This window comes from Callospermophilus lateralis, chromosome 4 (genome assembly GCF_048772815.1).
Source record: "Callospermophilus lateralis isolate mCalLat2 chromosome 4, mCalLat2.hap1, whole genome shotgun sequence".
In the NCBI taxonomy this organism is placed as follows: domain Eukaryota; kingdom Metazoa; phylum Chordata; class Mammalia; order Rodentia; family Sciuridae; genus Callospermophilus; species Callospermophilus lateralis.
In genome coordinates, this window is record NC_135308.1 from 6,601,986 (window position 1) to 6,629,099 (window position 27,114).

General features: G+C 52.5%; 1 protein-coding gene across 1 annotated transcript in view; it reads right to left on the reverse strand.

Annotated features, from left to right (window-relative positions):
- Nucleotides 1–789: 789 nt before the first annotated feature.
- Nucleotides 790–27,114, reverse strand: part of Blk (BLK proto-oncogene, Src family tyrosine kinase) — a 51,992-nt gene continuing 25,667 nt past the window's right edge. The window contains exons 2-13 of the mRNA XM_076852254.2: nt 18,370–18,475; nt 16,502–16,553; nt 14,790–14,883; nt 14,221–14,319; nt 12,568–12,671; nt 8,042–8,188; nt 7,648–7,800; nt 6,664–6,843; nt 5,749–5,825; nt 3,300–3,450; nt 1,831–1,962; nt 790–1,131 (exon numbers count right to left, since the gene is read on the reverse strand). Of these exons, the coding sequence (XP_076708369.1) occupies nt 926–1,131; nt 1,831–1,962; nt 3,300–3,450; nt 5,749–5,825; nt 6,664–6,843; nt 7,648–7,800; nt 8,042–8,188; nt 12,568–12,671; nt 14,221–14,319; nt 14,790–14,883; nt 16,502–16,553; nt 18,370–18,474 (1,500 nt within the window). The 5' untranslated portion in view covers nt 18,475 and the 3' untranslated portion in view covers nt 790–925. The remainder of the gene's footprint in view (nt 1,132–1,830; nt 1,963–3,299; nt 3,451–5,748; nt 5,826–6,663; nt 6,844–7,647; nt 7,801–8,041; nt 8,189–12,567; nt 12,672–14,220; nt 14,320–14,789; nt 14,884–16,501; nt 16,554–18,369; nt 18,476–27,114) is intronic.

The following is a 27,114-nucleotide window of genomic DNA, read 5'->3' on the forward strand; positions in this document are numbered from 1 at the left end:
ATAATGGTAGAAACTGGAGCAGAGGGAGGAGGGCACATGGGACTGTACACTTGGGGACTATTATTATTATTATTATAAACCTAAACTGTTAAAAAAGTTAAGCCTATTATAAGCAGAACAAAAGCAGGACAAGTGGGGAGGTTTCATGACCAGCAGGACTGCCCACGGGCTTTGGTGTACTGCCCAGTGCCCCTTGTGCCTGGGGACTGGAGCCCCAGGAGCGGGCCTCTCACAGTCCCCCAAAACCCTGGTTCCCAGGACTCCAGGACTCAGGCCAAGGATTTGTGGCATGAGGGCGCCCCCTTCCGGCCTTGAGGGGCGGGGACAGCTGGGTCCCTGGTCGCCCTGGGGCTGGGGACTGGATTTCACCTGGAATCGGGGGCTCCCTCAACGTGCACACTAGTACACATCCTGCATGCCACCTCCCGATTTGTTAATGCCAGCAACGATACGGAAACCGTCAGACTCTCGTGGCTTTGTGAGTCCCATAGAGCCAGTGCACAGGCATCTGGGAGGGCAGTCGTCAGAGCAGTGGTGGCTTGCTGCTGGCCGACCTCGGGTTATGGCTGGTAGCACTGAGCCTTAGGCGATGACAATCACCTAACAGTGTGTCAGGCACTCTGAACTCTACTGGACTTGACCACAAACAAAAATGGTCTACCCCCATTTTACAAACAAGGAATGGGATACACAGAGAGGCTAGGTAACTTGTCCAAGGGCACACAGCTAGTGAAAAGTGGCTTCTATTTGGCTCCAGCTCCAGAGCCCTGCCACCAGCCACCTGCCAAGCCACCTCACCTCCTGGTTTCCCCATCTAAGAAATGGAATGCCATCCCCCCTGCTTTAGCGGCTTGTCTGGGCTGGATGTCAAGGTCAACCTCAGTCCCTAGGCTTGGCGCAGGGAGTCCCTTGAGTCAGCAGGCGCCTAGGGCTGCAGCTCATACTGGCCCTCGGTGGCCGTGTAGAAGTCCTCAAGCACCGACTGCAGGAACTCAAAGGTGGGCCGCTCCTCGGGCCGACTCCGCCAGCACTCAGCAATGACCTGGCGGTACAGCTCGGGTGGGCACGTGTCCGGCCTTGGCATGCGGTAGCCTCGCTCCAGGCTGCGGATGACCTCGGGATTGCTCATGCCTGCAGGCAGAGGGGACAGAGCATGTCGGGGAGGGTGGTTTCCAGAGGGGGTGGTGTCATCCAAGTGGCCCTGGGGGACACTGGGCCTGGAAGCGGGAGAGCAGCCCCCACAGGCTCATCAGATCAGTCTCCTCCCAGGTTGGTCACCTGACCACCCAGCTGGTGACCCTTTAAGCAGAACTTGGTTTACTTTTTATTGTCTGGAGAGCTGCAAACGAGGCTGTCGATTCTCTCCTGAACTCAGGCAATCTGTCTCAGGATGGGACCCTGTCTAGGTCACCTGTCCAGGAAACTGAACCTCTGCTGCTGGTGGGGCTGCTCCCTGCAGCCTGCAGAGCTGCTTAGGCCCTTGTGACATGAGCCTGGGGCTCAGGTTCTGCCCAGGGACAGGCTTCAGAGGATGCCCCCAGGCTAAGGCCAAAGAGGGACCTCTGTCCTCAATGGCCGACAAGCTCCTGGATGACCCTGTCTAGACCTGACTGCCTTTTGGCTGCTGTTTTTAGGGGGCTCATTTGACCTTCCCTGGGCACAGCCCTGAGGCCCAGAGTGCTATGACCAGAGGGAGGCCTGGATCCCAGTCCAGCTAACGGGCGGCACTCTGACAAGTGGGCGGTGGCCACAGTGCCTGAGGATGGGATGGCTGCCATGGGCCGTAACAGCAGAGCAGAGCACTGTGAGGCTGCAAGAGGCAGCACCTACCTGGGTATGGCACGCGCCCATAGGTGACGATCTCCATCAGGAGGACCCCGAATGACCACACGTCTGCTTTGATGGTGAACACCCCAAAGTGGATGGCTTCCGGGGCAGTCCACTTGATGGGGAACTTGGCTCCTGGGAGAGAAGCCCAGCAGCTCTGTGAGGCCAGCCTGGCTGCCCTGCCCACAGCCTCCCCGCCTGTCCCCACAGCTGTGCCTCGCGAGGCTTGGCCACCGGACAGTGCAGAGGTGCACCCAGGGAGTCAGGAGGACACTGGAGGGTGTGTGCCTGAGAATGCACAGGCCCAAAAGGGTCCTCGCAAGAGCAACTGTTGGTGCTCCGCAGACTGAAGGGACTCCAGCAGAGGAGACCTTTGTCACCTGGTGGGGCACAGTGGCTGATGTTCTTTACCATCCAGAGACCCGGGAGTCTCTACCAGTCACGGCTCTACCAGTCACACGTCTGTCCCCACTGTCCTTAGGGTCTTTAAAAAGAGAGCAGGTGGGCCGGGCATGGTGGCACACACCTGTGATCCCAGTGGCTTGGGAGGCTGAGACAGGAGGATGGAGAGTTCAAAGCCAGCCTCAGCAATTTAGCGAGGCACTAAGCAACTCAGTGAGAGGGGTCTCTAAAGTAAAATACAAAATAGGGCTGGGGACGTGGCTCAGAGGTCGAGTGCCCCCCCCACCCCACCCCAAAAAAAGAGAGTACGTGGGCTTCACTGGGCAGCACGCATGAATTTCCATCTGGGATAGAAGAGTCCTTTTCTATGTCACATGGCCTTGTTATCACATAGGCCCAACATTTTAACTTGTCCCAGCCCCTCAAGAGGCTGCAGTCCTGGGTGGCATTTAGAGCAGACCTCGTGGCTCTCCACTGGGTGCCCGTCCTATGAGCCAGCCTGAAGCCCCTGAGGACAGACGTGGTCCCCGCCCCACATCGCTCCTCCTGTGTCCGCTGATCTTCATACTCAGCTAAAGGGATTCAGATCCCCCCGTGAAGCAGATTTTGAGAGTAAAGCAAGAGTGCTCTGCCGAAACCTAAACGTAGGTCCAAGAATTTGCTGTTCGTGTTTCAGTGTGTTCTGTGAAAGCCCAGCTCCATGGGGTTCACAGGAGCCAAGTGGAAAAAGCATTTGCAACTCAGATTAGTTGGTGAGACACCAGGTGAAGCGGCGGGACTTCTCTGTGCCCTTTACCGTGATGCGCTGTGAATCTCCAGGGCAGCGGGAGATGGGCTGCCCAGTCTCCTAACCCACCGCCTGTCGAGCTCCTCCTCGTGAGAGGCCTGGAGGCACTTCTTTTCTGCCATGCGCATTTAGCGGGGAAGGCCAAGTGGTGGGGGCCACCGAGGCCTCCCCGGGTCCCTGTCAGCGAGGCTCTGCAGTGCAGTACCAAGGAGAAGCTCAAGAGGGCTTCCGGGAGCTGGGCAGGTGAGGCCCGGCGTCTCCCTGGGGCTGGGGCTCTGCTCACCCTCTTGGACAGTGTATTCACTGTCAATGATCCGGGCCAAGCCGAAGTCCGCGATTTTGCAACACAAGGTCTCAGACACCAGGATGTTGGCAGCCCTCAGGTCTCGGTGGATGGAATTCATGTGCTCAATGTAGGCCATCCCTTCCGCGATCTGAGGAGACAGGCCCCAAGGTGAAGGTCAGCGTGGGGGCCTCTCCTCCCAGCATCCCACACAGGCCCTGGGGGAGCAAGGACCTGACCACCACCTGTCTCTGGACCAGCTCATCCTCTGGCAAGGCTGATGGGGCAGAAGGGCACGGTGGGTGCCTTTAATTGCTTTTGAGTGGATGCATGGAGGTGGCCACCGCTGGGAGGGACATGCATCCTCCTGGGTGGAGAAGAAAGAGGGCTTCCACCGCTTCCAGATGGGTCAGCCCAGAGGCCCGAGCAGCAGAGGGGCTAGCTGTCTCCTCCTGCCCTCCCCTTCCAAGCAGCTGTCTCCACAGGCCTGCCAGGGAGGACAGGCAGAGGAGGAGAGGGAGGGGCGGAGGGCACAGTCAGAGGGCACCTCTCCTTGGCAAGCACTCTGCCTGGAGTCTGGAGCCCGTTCAGCAAGTCTCTAAGCCTCTCTGGGGGCTCGGTCCTGACCTGGACCATGGAGGGGGCTCCCGATCCAGGAGTTAAGGCCAGCCTTCAATGAAGTAACTCGTGCCAAGGCTCGAACCTGCATGTAGGGATCCGGGTGAACAGAGGCACCAAATCGGTCCAGATCGCAGCACCAGGCCAGGACTACCTGCTGGGCCCCCTCTGTAGCTCTTTTAGCTAAGGCTTATTCACCCCTGGATGGGCGAGGAAATTGAGGCCGAGAACAGAGAGCCAGTGGATCTCCCCCAGCGCCCAGGAACCTAAACGACATCGACTCAGGTCTTGAGCTGACCAGGATTTTGAGGGTGGGGAGAGACCAAAGCCTTCTGGGCAGCGGAGGCAGGTGTGGCAGGTACTAGGCACCAGGAACCAGGCCTCGGGGCTGCAGGTCAGGGCACGGGGGTCCTGGCTGGAGGTTGCACAGGGCGGCCAGCGCTGGCCTTGGAGAAAGTGCCCTGTGTGCTTTGCACCCCACCCCAGAGTAGGGGCGGAGAGCCCCGAGGTCCCTGCTTGCGGGTGTGTGCACGGGTTTGTGCATGCGATTGCATGCAGGGTGAGGCGCAGTGTGACCCCAATGTGGTCTAGAAGCTGTCTTCTGGGAGGTCCTGGTTTCCTGGTTTCTTAACCCCCAGATATTTGACCACATCTTGGCCCTGAGCTCAGATGGCTTCTCCTGACCTTTCCCCATGTGACCCAAGGTTTCCTGAGGGGTTATGATGGGGATTGGAAAAGACGGGGGGCAGGGGTGGGAGAAGAGAAGGAAGAAAGCGAGAGGATGGGCTTATCCCATAACCATCTCACCAGTTGCTCAAACTCGTCTCTTGCCTCATGGAAAAAAGGCACAATGACCTCAGTTCCCGCATTGATGCTAGTTAAAGATAACGAGGAACAGGGTGGGGGGTGGCTGGTGTGAAGCGTGGGTGGGGAGGGCCCCCTCTGTAGCTGTGTGTGTGTGTGCGCACGCACACATGTGCACACTCACATTTTAGGGGCTAACCACAGACCATACCTTCTTGCAGAGAGTTCTAGTTCTAATAGACACACACACAAGACCACCAGATGTGTCTTCCTGCTAGATGGAACCCCCAGCTACAGTCCCCAGCGGAGGGAAGCTCTCTCCTCCTCATTCATTGCCCCCCTACAGAGTCTGGGAAGTTCTTCCTGTGAGCCCCAAGGGTACCAAGGACAAGTCCAGGGCAGCTGAAAAGATTCCCGATGGTGGACGTTCTCTAGGGCTCAGAGAAGTAATGTCCCTAGGGTTCCTGTGTGTCCCACACCTGCCCATCAGTCTGGGCGGATCCTGGGGCTGCACCAGGACTTAGGGTCTTGGTAGAGGATGGGTGTTCTCAGAGTCACGCCTTGCTGAAGGCACTGGTGGCACCATGTGAGAAGGACAACAGAGCACACCTCTCACCTGCGAAACGGAACCCTTGCCCACACTCTGGGTTTCCCACGACATCCATCTGCCCTCCCTCCATTCCCAACGGAGCAGCCTCACCCCATCATGGCTGCCCAGGGTGGGGACTGCATTTCCCAGGCTTGCTTGCTGCCAGGTGTGGCAGTAAGATGCAGTGGGACAAGATGGTAGAGCCATGAGTCACCATCTTGGACACTAAGATGACATGCTAAGGTTCCTGATGGGGTGGAGCCTCCAACCTGCCTACAGCTGGACGTTCCACATTCACGTCGTCGTTACTTTCTGTCCTTCACAGTCCAGCTGAAACCTAACCAGTGCAACCTCTCACCAGTGGATTTACTTAAGCCTCAGGGCTCGGAGAAGGACGCACTTCCCCCAGGTACCTTCTGCATGGGGTAGTTCACCAACCTGGGCTGACATGTCGATCAGCCGTGGGAGGGACAACCTGCTGCCTTCATCTGACTTTAAGAAGTCCAGTAGGCATCCTGAGAGAGAGAGACAGAGAGAGAGAGAGAGAGCGCTCAACGGCACTTGTGCATGGTGACCTGAGCGGGCCGGGGGCAGGAAGCGGGCACTGTTCTCAGATCTCTGGATGCACTGGGAGCTCTGCCTGCAGCTGTTGCTGCCTTAGGCTCACATAGACCCAGGCCTCACCACCCTGGGGTAGCGCCCAACCACCCAGAGTGAACGCACAGCAGGTTCAGGGACCTGCCTGAGGTCTCAGGGCCAGAGGAGTGGGGACTGGAACCTGAGCTCTGGCTCTGGGATTAGTGGTCTTTCCTGACATGACAGGACATTCCTGCACACCTGCCTTGCCCCCATCATCCTCAGTGGCAAGGAAACTGTCCCTGAGCTCCAAGCATCAGCAAGAAGACACTGGCATGGAGACAGCTGTTCCCAGACTGTTGTCCCATGAGACACCCTGTGGACCTCAGAGGCTGCCCAGCCTCACCCCTCTGGTCACCATGCTATGAAATGTTCATATACTTGGAAAAGGTCCCATGATAGGAAGGGGCAGTAGAACTGTCTCTGGATGCCCAGCCAATGGCTCTTTCCCCTTTTCAAGGTTCTGTCCCTCCCAGCGGGTATCAAAGTGCACTGGGTGCAGAAGATACACTTTGGGAGCACTGGCCGCAGGGCTCCTGAGCCAAGGAGGCAGCTCTGCAGAGACCAACCAGCCCTCCTGCTTCCTGGCCTCCTCCCTTCCTGTCCCCCTGCACCAGCAACGTCTGGTGCAGATCCTGTGGTGATCTCCTGGCCTGGCAAAGCCACTGCAGGGATCCACCCTCTAAGCCTGGTCCTCTGCAGGGGCTGGGGCACCACCTCTGGCCATGTACTCGGTGACGATGAAGATGGGCTCCTTGGTGACCACGGCATACAGACGGACCAGCCTCTCATGCTGCAGGGCTTTCATCAGGTTGGCCTCAGCCAGGAAGGCTTCTGGAGACATGGCTCCCTCCTTCAAGGTCTTGATGGCCACCTTCAAGTTGTTTTTGTAATAACCTGACCAGGGAAGAGGGGTGGGGAATAAAGGAGACATTCAGAGGCTCAGAGAACATCTGTCACAACTGACACGAGATTCCAGGTGCCAGACCCTTCTATGGGGACCTGAGGCCAGAGATGGAGTGTGTGTCCCCCAGGGTGATGGATGGGTGTTCATACTTAGCGAGGATGTGACCATCTCCCCTGGCCACACGGGAGCCTCAGGCGATGGAGAAATTTAGGGGGGAGGCATCATACTGAGTAACAGTCAATGACAGGCCTGTCCTTCCCAGGGAAGCTGCAGCTCGTGCCAGGCCCGGGCAGAAGGCTCCAGGAACATCAGGGTCTGAGCCTGACCTGGTGCCTCAGAGCAGGCAGACAGTAAACAGCCTTCTATGTTCCAACAGCGCTGTGGCGAGCAGGAGCCGCCTGCGGCTGGAGGACACTGGGAGCTGGAGTTGAGTGACTTGGCCCAAGTCAACACTGGCAGGTGGTGGCCTTGGTCTGCAACCGGGCTCTGGAGTTCCCAGTTAGTGGCCCACTCTGTCTAGCAGACAGCTTCTGTCTGTGAGCTGAGGCCAGGAAGTCAGCAAGCCAGCCGAGCGCACAGGGTCCATGGCAAAGCCAGCCGGGGCTGAGAAGGGCTGGGAGAGTGGGTTCTGTCCTCTCCATCACCACTGGGTGCCCCTCAGCATCCCGGGCCTGGCCTCTGCCTCTCCTCACAAGGCCTCCTGGGGCGGGAGCTCTGCGTACACTGGGCCCTTGGCCTTCAGGGGCAACTTGCCCGTTTCAGGATGCAGGGCGGGGAGGGGTGCCACAACTCACCCATCCACACTTCACCAAACTGCCCAGACCCGAGTTTCCGGACCAGCTTGAGGGACTGCCGGGGGATTTCCCATTCGTCCTGGACCCAGGGGTTCTGTGATGCCAGGCTCACACAGGGCAGGGTCAGCCTCTGGCATAAGCCATCCCCTTTCTCTGTATCAGGGAAGAAAGGAAAGTGAGCTGGAGGCCGGACTCCACGTGGACGCCGATCATCCTCCGCTGTGCGCACTAGATATTGGCTTTGAATTACCCTGTGGAGAGGGGCCAGCTCCTCGGGTCTGGCTTTGGGTCACCCTCCAACTCCCAAGGCAATCCACACAATTTGGGATCCTGTAATAGCCGTCCCAAGAGCTCCTCTAGCACAAGCCCCCGCCCCTCCAAGACACCCCCTTACTAGAATAGTGCTGCACCAGGGCCTGGAGGGAGGGGAAGGTGATCCTGGGGGAGATGTAGTAGCCCCCTTCATCCAGAGAGCGGATCTTATAGTGCTTGACCATCTCCCCCTGGGTGGTGACATCCTTCACAGACAGGGAAAAGGCACCTGGAGGCCAACAGACACAAAGGAGGAATAAGGCACAGAGTCAAAAGGTCGGGACCCAGATGGGGCTTGTTCCGAAGGACAGGTCCCCAGATTCTGGGCTCCATTTCCACTGGTTTCCTTCATCCCAATTTGCTCCCCTGAGCCTCCCTGTTGGCTCCATCTGAACACCTTGACCTTCCCCAAAGCCCCCAGACTCAATCTGAGAATCACAAGCTTGGGGCAGGTAGGCCAGTCTCTCAGCAATCATGCAAGTCCCCTACTTGAGCACCTGGTCCCTCAGCTACCCTTTGCCATGGAATGTTGAGACATGTTGGGGTCCTTGGCTATAAAGGCTGACAACTCCTCCAGGAAGAGGTGCATCCACCTTAGGCACCACGCCCATGGGAGGGGCACAGAGCTGTGCCCAGGGGCCTGCCCCTTCAGCTTGGCAGACACGCTCCTGTGGATTTTGTACCTGTAGACCAGTAGTAGCACACGCCAAGGGCTAAGAACAATTGGGGAAGTAAGAACTTTCAGCTAAAGAACTTCTGTCCATGAACTTCTGCCCCAAGCTTGGTGTTGCTTTAAAATGCCTCTGTCCAGCTCTCTGGTTCCATGGACACTCCCTCCCTCTCCAACTCTTATTTGAGCAGGAGGTCCCTCTCTGGGCAGGCTTCCCTGGCCCCACCTCCCAGGACTCGCCTCCCAGGAGCAGTACCACCCCTCTCCACCAGGGGTCAGAGGTGTTAAATAATAGTTCCATTGTCCCGGAGAAGAGCTATCTTACACCATGGTCCTGTGTCTTTGGGCCCCTTCTTCTCAGATCAGAACCATCATCCCGTCCCCCTCCCATCTTCCTTGACAGGTTCACCTCTCTCACCACCTACTTATGAAAGGACTAGAGAGGCTGTGCACCCACCAGTGCACCTGGAAGTTGCCACAGCCCCCACACCCACCGCAGCCTCAGGCTGGAAGCTACAAGCTCCTTGCCCACCCCACCCCAGCTTGGTACCCCTGTGTCCCAGTCTGTAAGGACCTTGGCTCTAGTGCGTTCACAGATCCCCCCTCACAGTGAGGACAAGAGCTTTCCTCCCCCTTTCTCCCACAGAGGTGCCTCTCAGTAAGCAGGGAGCCCTACTGTCCTGAGGGCACTTGGGGGTCTTCTCCAAGTCCTCTCTGTGGCGTCTCAGGACAATGGGTGCTCTTCTGAAAGAGGACTTCCAGCTCCGACCAGCGTCAGGTTTGCAGAACTAGGACTCTTGTCTCTGGGGTGTTTGGGCTGCCCTGGGCACAGAGGGATGGGCTCTCGCAGATTCAGATTTCTTACCACGGAAAGGTGCCCCTGCCTTTGGACGGGGAAACGAGGCTGTCATCACACAGACACCAATAGCAGAGGCTTGAGAAGCTGAGGGACATGTAGAGGCCACGGGACCCCCCCGAGGCTGCCTCTCTGCTGGCCTTGCCTCCACTGGCCGTAGCCCTGTGATGCGGATTCAGGGCTTCCTTTGGAATGCTGAGGAGCCTGTGTGTGCACGTGTGTCATTGTGTGTGTGCACGTGTGTTATTGTGTGTGTGCACACATGTGTGTGGCGGGGGTAGAGAAGACACAAGACCGGCTGAGTAGCTAATTGTGGAAGTGGGCCCCATCACACCATTCTGCCTCTGCATTTGCTGGAAATGCTCTACCAGTAACAGCCCCAGAACACACCTGCCATCTCCACTGGTTCCCTGCTGGTTCCTGGACAGGGGTGCTTTGCCCTGAAAATGGGATGGTGGCCACATCCCAATGTCTCTCTATAACACCCAGGTGAGTACATGCATGTACATGTGCACAGAAGACCTGAGGCACCCGGGTCCCGATGCCCCCTCTGCCCCCAGTGTGGCCCTGGCCCTGAGGTGCAGAACGGCTGCAGGGTGTCTCACGGTGCCTTGAGCTCTTCTCACCCAGCTTTTGCTGTCAGAAATGCAACTCCTGGCTGCTGTTCACTGGCCACTAACAGGAGCCAAATTCACATTGCAAATTCACATTCACTCTCTGCCCCCATTCCTCCTCCGGCTCACCGTCCCCATCTCCCCCCCATAGCACATCGCAGGTCCCTGTGGGCAGCCTCTTGATGAACAGGTTTTCTTCACACCACTTGGAGGGTCCTTGATCCCCCCAGCCTGACACAGTCTGCAGCTTGCACAGATTCAGAGCCTCGTCCATGGTGTCCACTGTTGGCCCCAGACAAGGCCTTCCTCTCCCTGGGCCTCAGCTCCCTCATCAGTCAAATGGGGGGCTGGCCTAGAATCTCTGAGGTGGACCACTGCAGCCAGTGTACCAAGGAGTCCACAGAGCATGACCAGAGTGGCACAGGCACCTCAGTCCCACTGGGAAACAGCCCAGTGCCACCAGAGTTAGAACCGCTGAGCCAGTCGTGGGATATGCACGCAGGACGTTCTGCACCACACGGAGCTGAACTACTGCCACTCTCCATGCCCACGTGCCTCTGTCCTCGGTTGAGTTGTGTCCCAAGAGCCCCAAATTCGGGTGCTGCAGTGCTAATCCCCACCTGCAGGACACAACTGTGTCTGGAGACAGGGTTCTTAAAGGGGGATTAAGGTAAATGAGGTGCTTCGGTTGGGCCCTCACACAACAGACTGTGTATTTATAAGAAGAGCCTAGGACACAGACACACAGGGAGGCCTGGTCAGGATTAAGGACCTAGGCATTAGACCAGAGACCCAGCACCTACTAGAAAAGAAAACATAGGCCCCACTCTCCATCATGTCAGTGCAGGAACTGACTTCCTCAACAAGACTCCTGAAGCCCAACTAGTAAAATCAAGAATCAATAAACGGATGATATCAAACTAAACATCATAGCAAAGGAAACAATCAAGAACGTGAAGAGAGAGCCTACAGAAAGGGAGAAAATCTTTGCCACCTGCATCTCAGAGTATTAATCTCCAGGATATATAAAGCATTCAAAAAACACCACCAAAAAAACCTAGTAACCCAATCAATAAATGGGCAAAGGAATTCAACAGGCACTTCACAAAAGAAGAAGTATGAATGATCAACAAATACATGAAAAAAATGTTCAACATCTCTAGCAACTAGAGAAATGCAAATTAAAACTACTGTAACATTTCATCTCACTCCAGTCAGAATAGCAATTATCAAGAATATAAGTAGTGATAAATATTGATAAAAATGTGGGGGAAAAGGCACACTCCCGCATTGCTGGTGGGACTGCAAATTGGTGCAACTACTTTGGAAAGCAGTGTGGAGATTCCTCAGAAAACCTGGAATGGAAGCACCATTTGACCCAGTTATCCCACTCCTCAGTATATACCCAAAGGACTTAATCAGCTTACTACAGAGACGCAGCCACATCAATGTTTATACAAATCAATTCACAAAAGCTAAGTTATGGAACCATCCTAGGTGTCCTTCAACAGATGAATGGATAAAGAAAATGTGATACATACACACAATGAAATATTCTCCGCCATAAAGAAGAATGAGATTGTGGCATTTGCTGGTAAAGGGATGGAATTGGAGACTATCGTGCTAAGTGAAATAAGCTAGTCCCAAAAAAACAAAGGCCAAATGTTCTTTCTGATATGGGGAAGCTAAGACACAAACAGCAGGGGGAGGGAAGAATAGAGGTTGACTGATTAGACAAAGGGGAATGCAGGGAAGGGAGGGGTGGGAATAGGAAAGACAGTAGAATGACTTGGCCATCACTTTGCTCTGTTCACGACCAGGTGAATACACGACCAGGGAAACTCCACATCGTGTTCATCCACAACAATGGGACCCTCATTAGAATAAGTCACACTCCATGAATGTATAATATGTCAAAATGCATTCTACTGTCATGTGTATCTAAAAAGAACAAATAAACAAAAAAGGAAGAAAAAAGAAGGAATGTCATTGAGCTAAGTGACCAAGGAAGGAAGAGAAATGGCTTGGTGGCGGCAGGAAAGCCTGCTCAGTCTCAGGTTTGAACCTGTGATCCTCGGGACGGGGTCTGCCTCCCCAGCTCTCCACAACCGAGCATCACCCCAAACTCCTGTTACCTGGGCTCTCTGACTGAGATGCTCTCTAGGGATACTCTGAACCCCCAAATCCTTTGATTCCCAAATGTGGCTGGACCCTGAGGCTGAAGGGGACACAGTCTCCTCAGCCCCCACGGTTCCCAGTGTAGCTGCCGACCGTGAGTGGCTGGGTGTGTGGCTCTCTGCCATCCAGCCTGGGGGACGGCATGTTGGCATGCACCATCTTAAAGCCAGCTCCTGGGCAGAGTCCAAATCAGGAGGGAGACCAGGGCAGTGGCTGCTGAAGAGGAGCCTGGTGGTGGGTGGGTGCTTCTTGAGGAGCCCCGGGCAGGAGGTGGCAAGGCCACCACTCACCTTTGTTGGTCTCGCTCTCTCTGATGAGGAAGGCACCCGCCTTGTTCACTGGAGCCAGCAGCTGCCTCTCCGCCTCCTTGCGCTTGATCGACCTAAAGAACCACCTAGAAAAGGGCAAAGGCAGCGAGCCTCAGAGAGCGGCCACGCTGCCTGGAGCATTCTAGTCCATGCACCTTTTAGGCTCCGCCGCTCCTGTTCCCCTGTTAACCCTGCCCCTCTGTCCCTCGGACCCTATCCCATCCCATTTCCTATCAGCCGCTGGACTTACTGTCTCCCTGAAATGAAAAGGGAACACAGTTTGTATGACCTCTGCAAAAATGCTCCAGATGGACGGCCCTTCCCCACAGTGCAGGTGGCACACAAGAGCAGGCGCCCGCTCTGGAGCTGTGTCTGAATGATTGAGACGCCAGAGACGCCCGGCTTGGGCTCCCTCTGTGTTCAGCATGGGCTGCTCAATGTGGAGGTGCCCTAGCTTCCCGCACACGGTTCTGGGACAGACATGGGACCAAATGTCAACCACTGTGACACCTTCCCCATCCTGGGAGAGTGTACCTCACACCTGCACCAAGTGAGAGAATGAGTGGGTGGGTGGGTGAGTGAGTGGGTGGGTAAGTGAGTGAATGGGTGTGTGTGTGTGTGTGTGTGTGTGTGTGTGTGTATGCGCGTGCACGGGTGGGTGAGTGAGTGGGTGAGTGGGTGAGTGAGTGGGTGAGTGAGTAGGTGGGTGAGTGGGTGGGTAGGTAAGTGGGAGTGGATGAGTGTGTGGCAGGGGATGGGAGAGTGACTGGGTGAGTGGGTGGGTGAGTGAGAGGGTGAGTAGGTGAGTGAGTAGGTGGGTGAGTGGGTGGGTAAATGTGTGGATGAGTGGGTGGGTGAGTGGGTGGGTAAATGTGTGGATGAGTGGGTGGGTGGGTGAGTGGGTGGGTGAGTGATGAGTGGGTGAGTTAGTGGGTAAGTGGGTGAGTGGGTAAGTCAGTGAGTGAGTGAGTAGGTGAGTGGGTGTGTGAATGGGTGAGTGGGTGGGTGGGTGAGTGGGTGAGTGGGTGAGTGAGTAGGTGGGTGAGTGGGTGGGTAAATGTGTGGATGAGTGGGTGAGTGGGTGGGTGAGTAGGTGAGTGGGTGAGTGGGTGGGTGGGTGAATGACTGAGTGGGTGAGTGGGTGAGTCAGTGAGTGAGTGGAGGGTGGGTGAGTGGGTGAGTGGGTGAATGGGTGGGTAGGTGAGTGGGTGAGTGGAGAATGAGCAGGCCCACTGCCCTGACCAGTGTGGACCTTCCTGGTGTGTTCTAGAAGCTGGTGATGGGGATGCTGCAAACCCAGTTCTAAACAAGTCCCCTCTCCTGGGACGCCCCTGGGATCTGAGCCCTGAGTCCTGTCCCTGGAGGCAGTGGGGAGTTGCTGGTTAGGTCCTTGCTGTGAGCTCTGAGGCTAGACACTAGGACGGTTCCACCCAGGGATGCCAGGGAAGGGGCGGCCCCTGGTCCAATGGGAAGAGTGACCTCCTTGGAAGTGCCCAGTGGTCTAGATGTCGCTCTCTGTTCCCGACTGGAGTCCCAAGGCTCCCAGTGGGGCCCACTTTCTGGCCCTGCCCTGAGCCTATGGAACAGAAGCAGGGACTGCCCCTCTGGCTCGAGGGGACTTGTTGGTCCACATACTTTTCCACTTCCAGGGTCTCCAGGGGGGCCACAAAGTTGCTGGGCACATAGCCTTCTCTCCCTGTGACGAGTGACTTGGCCAACCACCAGTCTCCAGTTCTAAGGGGAGAAGGGAAGACAGAAGCATGATGAACCCCCAGGGGCCTCCCTGAGCAGCTCCTGGTCCCCTCCCCCACAGCGTGACCCGCCCTCAGGAGGGTGGGGACTGGTGGAGGTGGACAGTCTGGAGAAAGGAGGAGCTTGCAAGTCACTCGGTGGCTTCTGGTCTCTTTCCACTGTGTGGAGCATCTGACAGGCAGGAGCTCCCTGTGCACGGAGGCGGCCCTGGGGTGGGCTCTGGAGCATGGGTGGGATTTTGACAACAGAGCTAAAGGCCACGGGCAGAAACCACCTCACCAGAAAGACTTTGGAGAGGACAACGGGTCAAGTTTAAGAACATGCCCGGATAGGTGGGCTGTGCGATGGAGAAGATGCTCTGGAGGCAGCCCTGAGGGCGAGCTGGGGAGACAGGGAGGCAGAGGGGCCGCAGGACTGACAGAACAGGGACCAGGGAGCTACCGGAAACTCACTCCTTCAAGACCTGCAGTTTCTCGCCCTTCAGCATCTGCAAGTCCCGGTCATTCACAGCGGCATAGTCATACAGGGCCACCACAAAATGCTCCTCTGGAAAGAACAAAGTAGAGATGGCCACCACTCAGGCCCTCAGGAGAGGGGAACTGGGAGAACGTGTGTCGTGAGCCATCTTCTGGCTACCAAGCAGGGCAGGGGCAGGGCCAGTGCTAAAGAGAAAAGCCTCATCAGGCGGCCTGTCTGTTCCAGGGACGGGCTGCCGTCACAGCCCGCCTGTCTTCCTGTCTGAGCTCTGCTGAGAAGCCCTGGGCTGGGATGAGGATTGGGGAGGGTGGGTGTGCAGCGGCCACCATTGCTGGCCATCAGCGGGCTGCAGGACCTAGTTTGGGAACCACCGTTGGCTGGTCCCCCATCCAGCCGTATCCCCCCTGCCCCCAGCCCCGTAGTGTGAGAGCCTCCCCCTTGTCCCCTTCCTTCTCCCCCTCCCAGCCTTATCCCAAAGTACCACACCTTGGAAGGTGGCAGCTCAGGCCTTCACCTCTCCACCCCGTTGGTGCCCAAGCCCCAGTGGTGAGCCTGGCTGGTGGCGCCCAGCCTGCCTGGCCCCAGCCCTCTCTGGAGGGCTGCTGACTTGCTGGGGGTCCCTGGAACAGATGTACGAGAGGGCTGGGCTTGTGCAGGCCATCTTTCAATGACCACTGCTAGTGATGAAGGCTCCCTGCACACTTGGCCCAGGTCCCCCAGATGGCTCTCTGCCTCCCCAGGAGTCATGACTCAGCGCTGTCACTGATGAGTGGTGTGACCTTGGGCCAGTTGCCTCCCTCGATGGGAAAGAGGCCTTGGAATGGATGACAGTCACCCCTGTGGTCTAGGGCTCAAGTCCTGGTGCACCAGGGGTCAGCACATTCACCGCCCCTGAGCTTCCTTCCTGGGGGTGGGGAGCTCCTGTCAGGAGACGAAGGATCACCCATCAGACAGGACAAGGGACACCAGGTGAGGACGCTGACTGGTTTAGGGACTCTACTTGTGAGAGTGACAGGCTGAGATCCTGGAGGGAGGACCCCGGGTTACCCCTCACTACCCCTCCCCTGGCTGTGCGCTGCAGGGCCCTGGCACTAGGTGAGCCAGGAGAGAAGGGCCCTGCTGGCCTGGCCGAGGCGGCCCTTCCTGAAGGCTGTTGGAAGCAGGTGGTGGGCATGCTGGGGAAGCCGGTTCTGAACCGGGCCCTGTGCTGTGAGCCCGGGAGGTCTGAGCCTGGACCAGGAAGGCTGGGCTCACTCCTTACGTCATGTGCTGCTCACCAGGGCGGAGTGGAATCTGGGAGAGGCGGGTGGTGGGGGCGATCAGAGGATCTCCAGGGGGGGCTTGAACATGGCTGAGAAGGTGCCGCCACGTGGAATAGAACCCAGGCTAGGGGTGGGGGAGAAGTTGGCCTGGCTCTGGCCGGGGCTTGAGGGTGCTCTCTGCACTTCCTGTAACTCTTTTCTGTGCTCCTGTTTATATTTGTGAAGTGTGTTGTTTTAAATCCCACAGGCCCACACCCACTCGGGGTCTCTGCTTGGTTCCTGGGGAGACACTGGGGCGCATGACATCATGGAGGGAGTCGCTGGCTCTCAGCTCCCGGGCATTCTGTTCTTCTCCACCCTGGAGGACCCATCCTACTGTCCCCTGATCTAACTCCAGGGCCCCAAGGCAGAGGCCCCCTTCTTACCGCGGTCCGGGTGCTCCTCGGGTGGCGGAGGGGTGAGGTGATTGAAGACCACCTTGGGCAGAAACACACACACTCCAAGTTAGTTCAGCTCCTGCTGCTGAACCCGGATGTCTCTCTAGAGCATGTCAGCCAGACTACCGTGGGGTCCGCTCTGAGGAAGAGGGTGGCCACCTTTGGAATTTCCATACATGCTGCTCCTCAGGTGCCAGCGCCTCCCCTAGACAAGCCCCGGACCATCTGGCATCTGGCATCTGGCCCTGACCACAGTAGACATGCCCCATCTTTGAAGGGAGAAAAAAAATCAGCCACCAGGATTAAAATCCTGGTTGTACCATTTAAAGTTGTGAAGTGGTATTTGGTGACAGGGAAAGATACTTAGAGAGTAGATTCCCTAAAACTCAACAAACATTCTCACAGGCCTGTAGCCTGTGGGTCAGCTGTGGCACACGGATACCACAAAACACAACGAGAGTGCTCCGAGTAATGACAAGAATGGTAATACCTAGCGCATTTTAAAATGTGGGATTACCCTTGTGACCCAAGACGGAGGATTGGACAAGCTGAAGTAGAGCCGTGTAGTGGGATGAACAAGCTGCAGGGACACCTGTCAACACAGGTGAACCGGCAACGTAATGCAGAGCCCAACCTGTGTCCCAGAAGAACACGGGGTACCGGATTGAGTTGGTGTAAAGTTCATGATGTGAAAAATGAACCTGTGTATTATTTAGGGGAAATACATACTTGGTAATAAAAAATAAATGATAAACAGGTTTGGAATGCGGGGGTCTGGGGTGAAGAGGACAGGCTGGATAGGTAGAGAGTCAGGGAACGAGTCACTTTTGATTTCTGAGGATGAGGATTTATTTCTTAGTATGTGAACACTTTCTTTTTTCTGTGAGATTTTATTCTCTCAACCTGACGTAGGTGTTATAAATCTTACTTTTTTATTCTATACTTATTGGACACAATTTTGAAGTGGTTTTACAAAATGGTGGCACCATGTGGTTCCATTAAAAACTCGCTCACGTGGTAAAATGAATGCATAGGAAAAGGATCTGGAGCAGGACCTCCGAGGAGATGACTCCTGGTATTTCTGGGAAGTGAAATGATGAGAAATTATCTCCATTTTGTTTCCCACAATTATGTGGCTTGCTTTTTTTGGTACCAGGGATTGAACCCAGGGGTACTTAACCACTGAGCCACATCCCTGGCCTTATTTATTTAATTTTATTTGATTTTTTAGTTATACATTACAGTAGAATGTACTTTGGAAAATTATACATACATAGAGTGTAACTTATTCTATTCAGGAACCAACTTCCTCAATAAGACTCCTAAAGCGTAAGAAGTAAAATCAGGAACCAATGAACGGGATGGTTATCAATCTGAAAAGCTTCACAGCAGAGGAAACAATCAAGAATGTGAACAGAGATCCTATAAATGGGAGAGAAATCTTCACCACCTGTACCTCAGATATGGCATAGATTTCTAGGATATATAAAAACTCAAAAAAACAGCACCCATCATTCTCCAAAGTCCCCTACTGTGTGCTGAGCCCTGTGCTACACAGGGGCACAGAGAAGATGCCCAGGTTCACCCATGGAACGGGGTCAGCATTCCCTACACCCTAAAGGGTCCATGTGAGATGAAATGATGACCACATGAACATGCCCATGGTGGGCACCAAGCAGAACAGGGGTCCAGGCGCCACTCCCCAGTACCCTAAACCAAAAGAGGCTCTGCAGTTGGGCAGCGGGGAGGTGTCAATCATCCAAAATCAAGTCCCAGAGGGGCAGGTCCAGGGAGCCCTGGGTGCACTGGGTTCTCTTTCCCACTCCCTCCCCAGCTCTGAGGGGCTGGGCACTTACCAGGGGTGGCAGTGGTGGGGGGTCTTTGCTCTGGGTGCCGATCTTCAAGGGGCTCCAGCCCTTGCCCTTCTCTGTGACCTGCCTCTTGCTGCTGAGCAGACCCATCCTGTAGGGAGCACAGCAGATGGACTGTGAGACTGCAGGTCCTCAGGACCTCTGCACAGAGGAGCCACCGCAACCAGCTTCAACTAGAAAGCTTGGCAGAGGTGGGGCGGCAAAGTCCTCAGAGTCAGAGAGAGTTAGAGGGGCCGGGTGAGCCAAGATCGCCTCCATCTTCCTTCCTTCCTTTCTTTTCTTTTCTTTTTTTGGGGGGATGGGGGTGCCCAGAGAAAAGAAATGACTACATTGAGACAAAAAATGATCTGGCCTGGTGCCGTGACCAAAAACTGCTGGGGTGGATCCTAGACCCTGGGGACAGGAAGCTGGGCAGGGAGGCCACACTGGGTTCCAGGGGAGCCTTCCTACCTGTCCCGTGCCTGGGCTTTAGTCTTACTTTTGCCAGTGGGCAGGCTGTGTCACTAGGAAAGTCACAGTTCCCGGGGCCCCTGGGCTCCTTTGTAGATGGCAAATCTTTGTTAGAATGTGTCTACCCTCCTTCCCAGATCAGATTTCAGGTAGGACACCCTACGTTTAGGGCAGATGGCATAGGCATTAGGCCAACTGCAGCTTCTCAGAAATATCAAGAATCTTCTTTAGCCTGACACGGTGTTAGACACCTATAATCCCAGGAGCTCGGGAGGCTGAGGCAGGAGGATCAGGAGTTCAAAGCCAGCCTCAGCAATGGTAAGGTACTAAGCAACTCAGTGAGGTCCTGTCTTTAAATAAAATACAAAAAGGTCTGGGAATGTGGCTCAGTGGTTGAACGCCCCTGAGTTCAATCCCCAGTACACCCCCTCCCCCACAAATCTTCTTTAGAGGTGAGAAAAGCACAGTTAAGGCTATTCTTTGGTAAATAATCATAATATGGCAGTCAGGGGAAGACCAGAGACCATTCCCTCAACACCACCCATCAGTCACCACTGTGCGGCTGCCAGGGCTACTGCTCAGGGCCAGGGGAGTGTTCAGTGTTCATAGGTTGTCTATGGCCCGTGCAGAACTGGCCCTGGAGCCCCTGTCTAACCTGAGACCACCACAGCCCCACATGCACATCTGGCCATCCACAGGATGTCCGCTCTCAAGGGGAAGCCCCAAGTCACTACTCTTGCTGAGGGGCGTGTGAGTGAATTCCTTCAGGCGAGGATGCCGTATTCCATCCATTCTAAGATGTACCTTTATCCCATTTCAACATCTCTGAAGCCAGAAGGAGTCTTACAATCCTCAGTGCATTGTAGTATGATCACTAACAGCTTTTCCTGTTTTAGCAATACATGAAATAAATGCTAGCTCCCTAGAGTGGTGCCTTAGATTCAGTGAAATACATCTCTCCTCAAACTCATCTTGAAAAAAGAAAAGACTATAATAATTTTGTATACAGAACAGAGCCACAGCAACTAACCTCAGTTTGGGGTTTTTTTTTTGTTTTTTGTTTTTGTTTTTGTTTTTGTTTTTAGTATGTCTTGCCATAGAACACCTAAAGCTTTACATTTGTAAAGAAAAATACTTTTTTATATTTAAAGTTTCTTTATGTTAATTCATATCAGCTTTATTACCAAATAACTCATGGTACAAAAATTACAAGCAACACTTCATCTTGCAGAGATTTTTGTTTCCAGAAGTTTAAATATGGTATTACAAGTTTGTATTAGGAACACCTACTGAATTTTAACAGGTCTTTGATTAGTATCTATCATACTTTGTTCTTCTTTGTTGACACAATGAATTCTGTTGGTAAATTTTCTGATAACAAAATATCTTTGCATTCCTGAATAATAGCTGTATGGTTATACTATGTTACCCTTTTTGACAGGCAAATGGACTCTATTTGCTAGTATCTTCTTTAGAACCTACATTTCCAAGGGAGATTTGTATGTGGCATTAGCCCTAAGATGCTGCTGGCTTCATCGTATATTCTGGGGAGCTCTCTACCTTTTCTATAGTCCCAAGTAGCTTAGTTAGCATTGAGATTACCTGTTCTTTAAAGGCTGGGTAGGTCATAGCCATTATATCACATGTTCCTGGGGCTTTCTCAAATGGTAGATCTTCAAATGCATCTCTCATTTCTCGTACAGGAATTGGCTTGCTTTCCTTCCTCTTTGTGCCAGTTTGATGAGTTGTATGATTTATAGGAGACCTTCGATTTCTTCTACAGTTCTCAATTTGTTGCCATAAAGTTTTGTGTAGTGTTGTTTTTTATTTTAATTAATTTATTTTTTTGGCAGTGCTGGGATTGACCCCAGATTGCATGTGCTAGGCGAGCATGCTACGGCTGAGCCACATTCCCAGTCTTTGTAGCATTGTCTTGTAACTCTTGATTACAGCTTCTTTCTTGATCCTAATATAAATTGAAAGTGCTTTCTACTCTAATTAAAATTCCAATTGAATAAAATTATCTGGACATTAATACAATCAAAGTTTTAATCTAGCTTAAAAATTATGAAAAAGAAGACTTGCCTAGCACTACAAAAAGCAAAACAGAGCACTGCAAAAAATGGCATGAAATTGGAATAGAAATAGATATCTCATCAGTGGAATAGAATAAGAACCCTGCACACGAATTCTGAAAATAACACAGGAACTACATATATGAAGATAGTGCTATTTTAATTCAGTGGAGAATAGATAGTTTATTTTAGTTTATGGTACTGGGAAAATGACTATCTACCTAGAAGAAAACACAATCCTACCTCACACCATATTTAAAAATAGGTCTGGGAATGTAGCTCAGTGGTAGAGGCTTGCCTAGCATATCTAAGGCCCTGGGTTCCACCTTTAGCATCCAAAAAATAAAACTGGGTGCACTTTAAAAAAATAATATGTTTTAAAAAAAGAAAAACAAAAAAATTGAAAAATTGATTGATTGGTAGAAAATCATACATACAACCCAGAATTTGGGGACAACTAATAACAAAGATAGGATAGCCAGAAGCTAAGAGAGAACAAAAAATACATTTATAAACATTAAAAGTATTTCATGACAAATGAAACCCATAAAGTCAGCAAATAAACAATAGGTTGGGGAAAAATTTGTGAAGCACAAGTTAAGGAAAGCCTTTTTTAAAAATAATTTTTAGATATTAATGAACCTTTATTTTATTCATTTATTTGTATGCAGTGCTGAGAATCGAACCCAGTGCCTCACACATGCCAAGCAAATGCTCTACCACTGAGCCACAACCCCAAAGAAAGGGAAGATTTTGTTTATAATGTATTCAGAGCTCATGAAAATTGACAGGAAGAATATGGTAACATCAATCCATTCAACAGAAAAACTCATGAAAATTGTAAATAGAAAGTTCATAAAGCTCACACCCAAATTGCTAAATGAACATAGAATAATATTAAGGTTATTTACTAAATGGAAAACACAAATCAAGAGAACAATAAAATGTCACACTAGATGAATGAGACAGGTAAAGATAAACAACCAACCAAACAAACAAAATGACAACCCAATTGTTGATGGTAAAGTGAAGGAAAATTGTCTTTGCACACATTTCAGGTAGAAACGCATATGTTCTAGGTACTATTATTCTGTTTGTCTTCCCCACTCATTTCCAGTGTGAAAGCTCTGTGAGTGCTGGGCTCTTTATTTTATTCATTGTTGACTCCAAATTGCTAAAGCAGTGCCTGCCACGGAGTCTGAACCTAACAAAATATTTATCAGGCAAATAAAATGTGAAATACTACTGACTTTTCAGAAAGCATTGATTGTTTGTTTGTTTTCCAGTGCTGAAGACCAAACCCAGGGTTTCTTGCCTGCTAGGAAGTACTCTACTACTGAGCCATGGACTCCCAGCTGGAAAGAAATCTTTTAAATTCTGTTAAAATTAAAAAAAAAAAAAACAAAAACAAAAACATACTTTTGGATTTTCAGTTCCACTCTGGAATCTATCAGATGAATGTAACATCATTATATAGAAATATATGAGATATAAAAATGTTTTTGCAGTAATAGTTGCAGCAGCAAAACAAACAAAAAACTCCCCCAAATCAATAATGTAACCGTTCATCAGTTAGGGAATTGTTGAATAAATCTATACTCTAAACTTCTCTAGAATGTTATGCCACTATTATAAAGATTGTGCTGGATCTTTACCAAGGCGAAGTAAAATGTCTACAGCCTGCTGAACACAAGAAAGAAAGGTACTCCACATTTGGAAGTATCCGAGAATGTGAAAAGAAACCCCTCCTTAGGCACGTGTGTGTGTCTGTGTGTGTGTGTGTGTGTGTGTGTGTGTGTGACATAGGGAGAGGTCTAGGGGGAGGAGTGCAGAATTGCTGTTTTCCTGATTATTTTGATTATTGGCAGTGGCACTGGGAGCTGGGAAGATAGGCACAGAAGACAGAGATGAGAAGCCAAAAATAAAAGCAAAATTTAAAAGTTGTTGGTGGGGTGGGGGGATGGGGTGGTGTGCTCATGCAAAGTAGGGCCCAACACAATAGTTCCTAAAATGTCAACATGGTTTATCTCAGGTAATAAGAGTTAGTGTGATAATTTAATATATTCCTTGAATACTCAAATAGGAAGCATATTTTATTGTTACAAACAGAAAAATACAAAGAATGTGAATGACTTGCCCAGTAGCTGAGGGGCTTATGGCCTGGAGTCAGGCCTCCCCCAGTCCTGGCAAGAGTGAGTGGCCCGGGCTGTCTGAGCCTCAGGCCCTTCCTGACCTCTCAGCCTCCCTGGCTCAACACAGGGTCCAGGGGCAGCTGCTCCCAGAGCTTGCCCTGGGTTTGGACACCTGCTTCTTCACCGAGTGACCAGCCCTGCTATCTTCCTCTGTCCAGTCAGCCCAATCACCACCAAGTTTAAACTTGGTCAAACACTGTGTCTACTTAAACATCAAACGTGAACATTTAAAAACAAGGCAGAAAGAAAAATTCCTAAAATCAAACAACCTATTACTTACACTTCTGTCCTTCCACTGCTTAGCAGAGTACGCCTGGCTTTTCCATGGCCTTTAGGACTACTTGGGATCTCTCCGGAGCCTCTGCCCCAGTGGCTCTGACTGGAGACTAGAGTCACTCAGGAGCTGAGTGACAACCAGCACTGTGACTGGGGCTTGGGCTACCCGCAGGCAGTTTCAGGTTGGGTGGGGCCAGGAAGTGCAGAAGTCCACCCCAAAGCAGAGGGAGCACCTGCAGGTCTGGGGGCTCTGGGGGGCTCTGCTTCCTTGAACACTGCTTCCTTTGCAGCAGAAAAAGGATGGGAAGGGGTGTGAGTCTGTGTGCGTGCGCGTGTGTTTGTGCAAGTATGAGAGAGACAGAGACAGAGAGAGCAAGCATGTGCATGCACCCAGGGTGTGTGCCTGTCCATGCGTGTATGTGTATGTGTGTGTGAGAGAGCATGCGTGGGCACGTGTGAGCACAGTGGGCAGTTAGTAAAGGAGGGGAAAGTGGGGAAAGGCTGTTTGTCCACGTGAAACAGACTAGACCCCCTGTCGGCCTTCTCAGGAAAGGGAGGTCCATGTTCCCCCTGGGGAGATGCTCAAAGTCCCAAAGAGCCGCAGTCAAACAGGGGATGTGGTGGAGGCAACAGCTAAAAATAGAGCCGTGAGAAGCCCTCCCTTTACCCTGGCCTGCATGTCATGTTGAAAGGCACACATGCGTGATCCCTTGACACTCATGAAGGGTCACTGACTGGCTACAATGATCCTCACTTTGCAATTGAAGAAAGGGAGCTGAGGAGGCTTGCTGAGATCGCAGGAGGGTGTCGTCTGCCTCCCCATCTGGGCAGAGCTCACTGCCCAAAGCAGGTGCCCACGTGGCCCTGCCTGGGGCTTGATCCCCTTGGCTAAATTCCGGTTCAAGTTCAGATTCCCTGGTTGGGGGGGCTGCCACCTGCCTATGAAGGAAGAACTGGAGAGAAGCTGCCGGCACTGGGAGGTCTGGTGGCTGAGTGCCACTGTGGAACTCCAGGCCGACTACAGCCTCCTCCTGTCTCCCTGGTCCAGAGAGAGCAGTCAGTGGGTCCAGGAGCCAGGGCTCCAAACAAGCTGCTTACGGGCTCAGTGAACCTGGCAAATCACTTCATCTCGAGTCTGTCTCCTTACGGTCAGGAAGGTGTGAGACCAATCCTGGTTTACACCAAGAGCCTTCCGGAGAAAGTATTCCCCAAGACAGAGCCGAAGAAGTCAAACGACACTGGATGTCCTGATCTGTGCAGGGGGCAGTTCCACAGCTGCAGAATGAACCAAGTCGTGCGATTCTCAATGACAACTTGCCTGCTTGGCGAATCTCCACAATCTACAGTCAGCCTTTTGCAGGTGTCTGTTAATTATGCACTTCCACGTGACTATGGGCTTGGACTATTTGTGTAAAATAAGGGGAAGAGGGGCCAAAATATGAAAACCATTGTGCAAACCCAGTGCTGGTGAGGCTGAGCGGTTGGCAGGAGGGCACAGCCCCATGAGGCTGGAAACGTTCTGTCATTTGCTGAAGTGCTCAAGTCTGAACTGGACACATGGAAAACATTTTGAAAGTTGATGCACAAAAAAACAAACAGGGTGGACTTCACAGCATGAAGGACCAATGGCCTGTGCGCAATTCACACAGTCGCCAAGCAAATCACGCAAGATGAGAGCGAGGAAAGAAAAGGAACAAACATGCTAAATATTTGGGTTTTGCTTTCTTTCTTTTTAAAATTTTATGTTTGATTGTCACATGGCAATTGTGCCTATTTCTAGATAAATATGAACCAGTGGTGGCCTGTGAAACTCGGGTGGTACCCAGGGTAGTCCCTGTTTGTGTTGGGATTTCCTATCCCTCCTGAAGCTGGGGTCAGGGGCCAGGAGGGTGAGTGCAGGGAAGGACAGAGGACTGCCTGAGCACCGGGCTGCTGTGCGACCCAGCAAAGTGCTGAGCTGTCTGAGAGCCTCCGTCAGCTCTGGCCCTTCCAGAAATCCAGGCAGGTTATTTGAGGGCAGAGGAACAATGGATTGAGAGCGAGTCTCCTTCACAAAATCAACTCTGGGAGGAGTATGGAAGAGTAGGATGACAGATCAGCTGGCCCTGGTCAAGGCGTTTGGGCAGCAGCTGCCGGGGGCTTGGCATCTCCTGTGTCCTACACCCTGACTGTGCCCTCTGCCTCAAGCACCCTGTTTCAGAGAGGCCACACAGGGCGGTAGACGAGAATGCAGAGGCTAGCTTCCACCCCAGTTTTGCCATGTTGTAACTGCCCTTCGGCAAGTAGCTTGACATTTCTGTCTCTTAGTTGCAGAGTAATAATTTCTCCCCCTGGGGTGTTATAAAGACTAAACCAGGATTACCAGTTATCAGTGCATCTCGGAACAGTGCCTAATTTATATCAAGTGTCTGATAAACATCCTGCTGTTCTTCCACGTATACTGCCAGGGATAACGACTCCTTCAGTAACCGTGGGGTAGATGTTACTTGCGCCCTTCTTCAGACGAGCCTTGGCAACATCAGGCAACTCACCTCTGCCATGCAGCTCCTAAGCTGCGGGCCAGCCTGGAATCAGCTTCTGAAGACCCCCCCAGCCCTCTCCCGGGAGCCCTCGCCATGCATTGGCTGAAAGCTGAAGCTTTCTGGCCAGAGCTGCCGGATCCAGGCGGACAGCATGAAGTAATATTGGCAAAGTGGGGCTCACCCGGGGTGTTGGCAGCTGTGCTGAGATGCCAGCCGGCCTTGGTGAGATCACTCCTGGGGCATTCTGTGGGCATCCAGGACTTTTGAGTCCTTTCCTTACACAGACCAGCTTGTGCTGGACCTGGTCCCTAGATGCACAAAATAGAGTGATTGGCCTGTGACTCCAAATTAAAGCAGAGGCCAAAGAACCTGAACAATGACCCATTTTTCATGCCTCAACTCAGGATGATTCAGCCCCACGAGGCTTTCTCAGTTCTGCCCCGAGATCCGCCCTCCACATCTAAGCATAAGATGGCCCCCCTGACGCGGTTAGAATTCCATACCCTGGTTCATTTGGTCACAAACATTCAGTCTCTGCTGTCAACCACGTAATGTGTCAGGCACAGCAGAAGACAGGGATGAAACAAGGAAGAGACCCAAGTGTGAGACAGAGGAGAGAGTCACAAGCCCAATCACAGCCACTCAAGGGAGGCGAACCACACAGAAGAGAGGCCTGGCGGGGCCCTGTGCGCTCAGCACGCAGAAGTCTCCAGGGGCCGGGAGGACGGCGGAGACAGGATTGTTTGGTTGAAACTATTTTTATGAAACATTAAAAAAGTACTAAAACAGTGATTAATGAGCCTTAATAGACTAGATTCAATACTTATCCTCACATTTTATTCTCGACTGAAGCCTTTGATAATGAGCAACTTCATTACAAATAAGTGAAACTTGGAAACGAAACAAGGGGCTCACAGTGAATCATTTCACTTCCTGAACTTGGCACACATCTCTAAAACGTGGACACCTCTCCTGTGACCACAGTGTCATTTTATCAACCCTGAGGACACTAGCTGTAGAATTAAGGTGTCATCTAACTCTCCAGCCACCCAACCTAACCCATCATGAAATTCTAACAATAATCCCAAACATGGCTTCTCGCTTGGTTTGTCTTGTTTAAGATTTTTTTTTTAAAAAAAGTTTCAAATCTTATTTGAATTATTTCCCAAACATGGCTCACATGCTCCTATGTCTCCTCAAACAGGATTCCCTCCT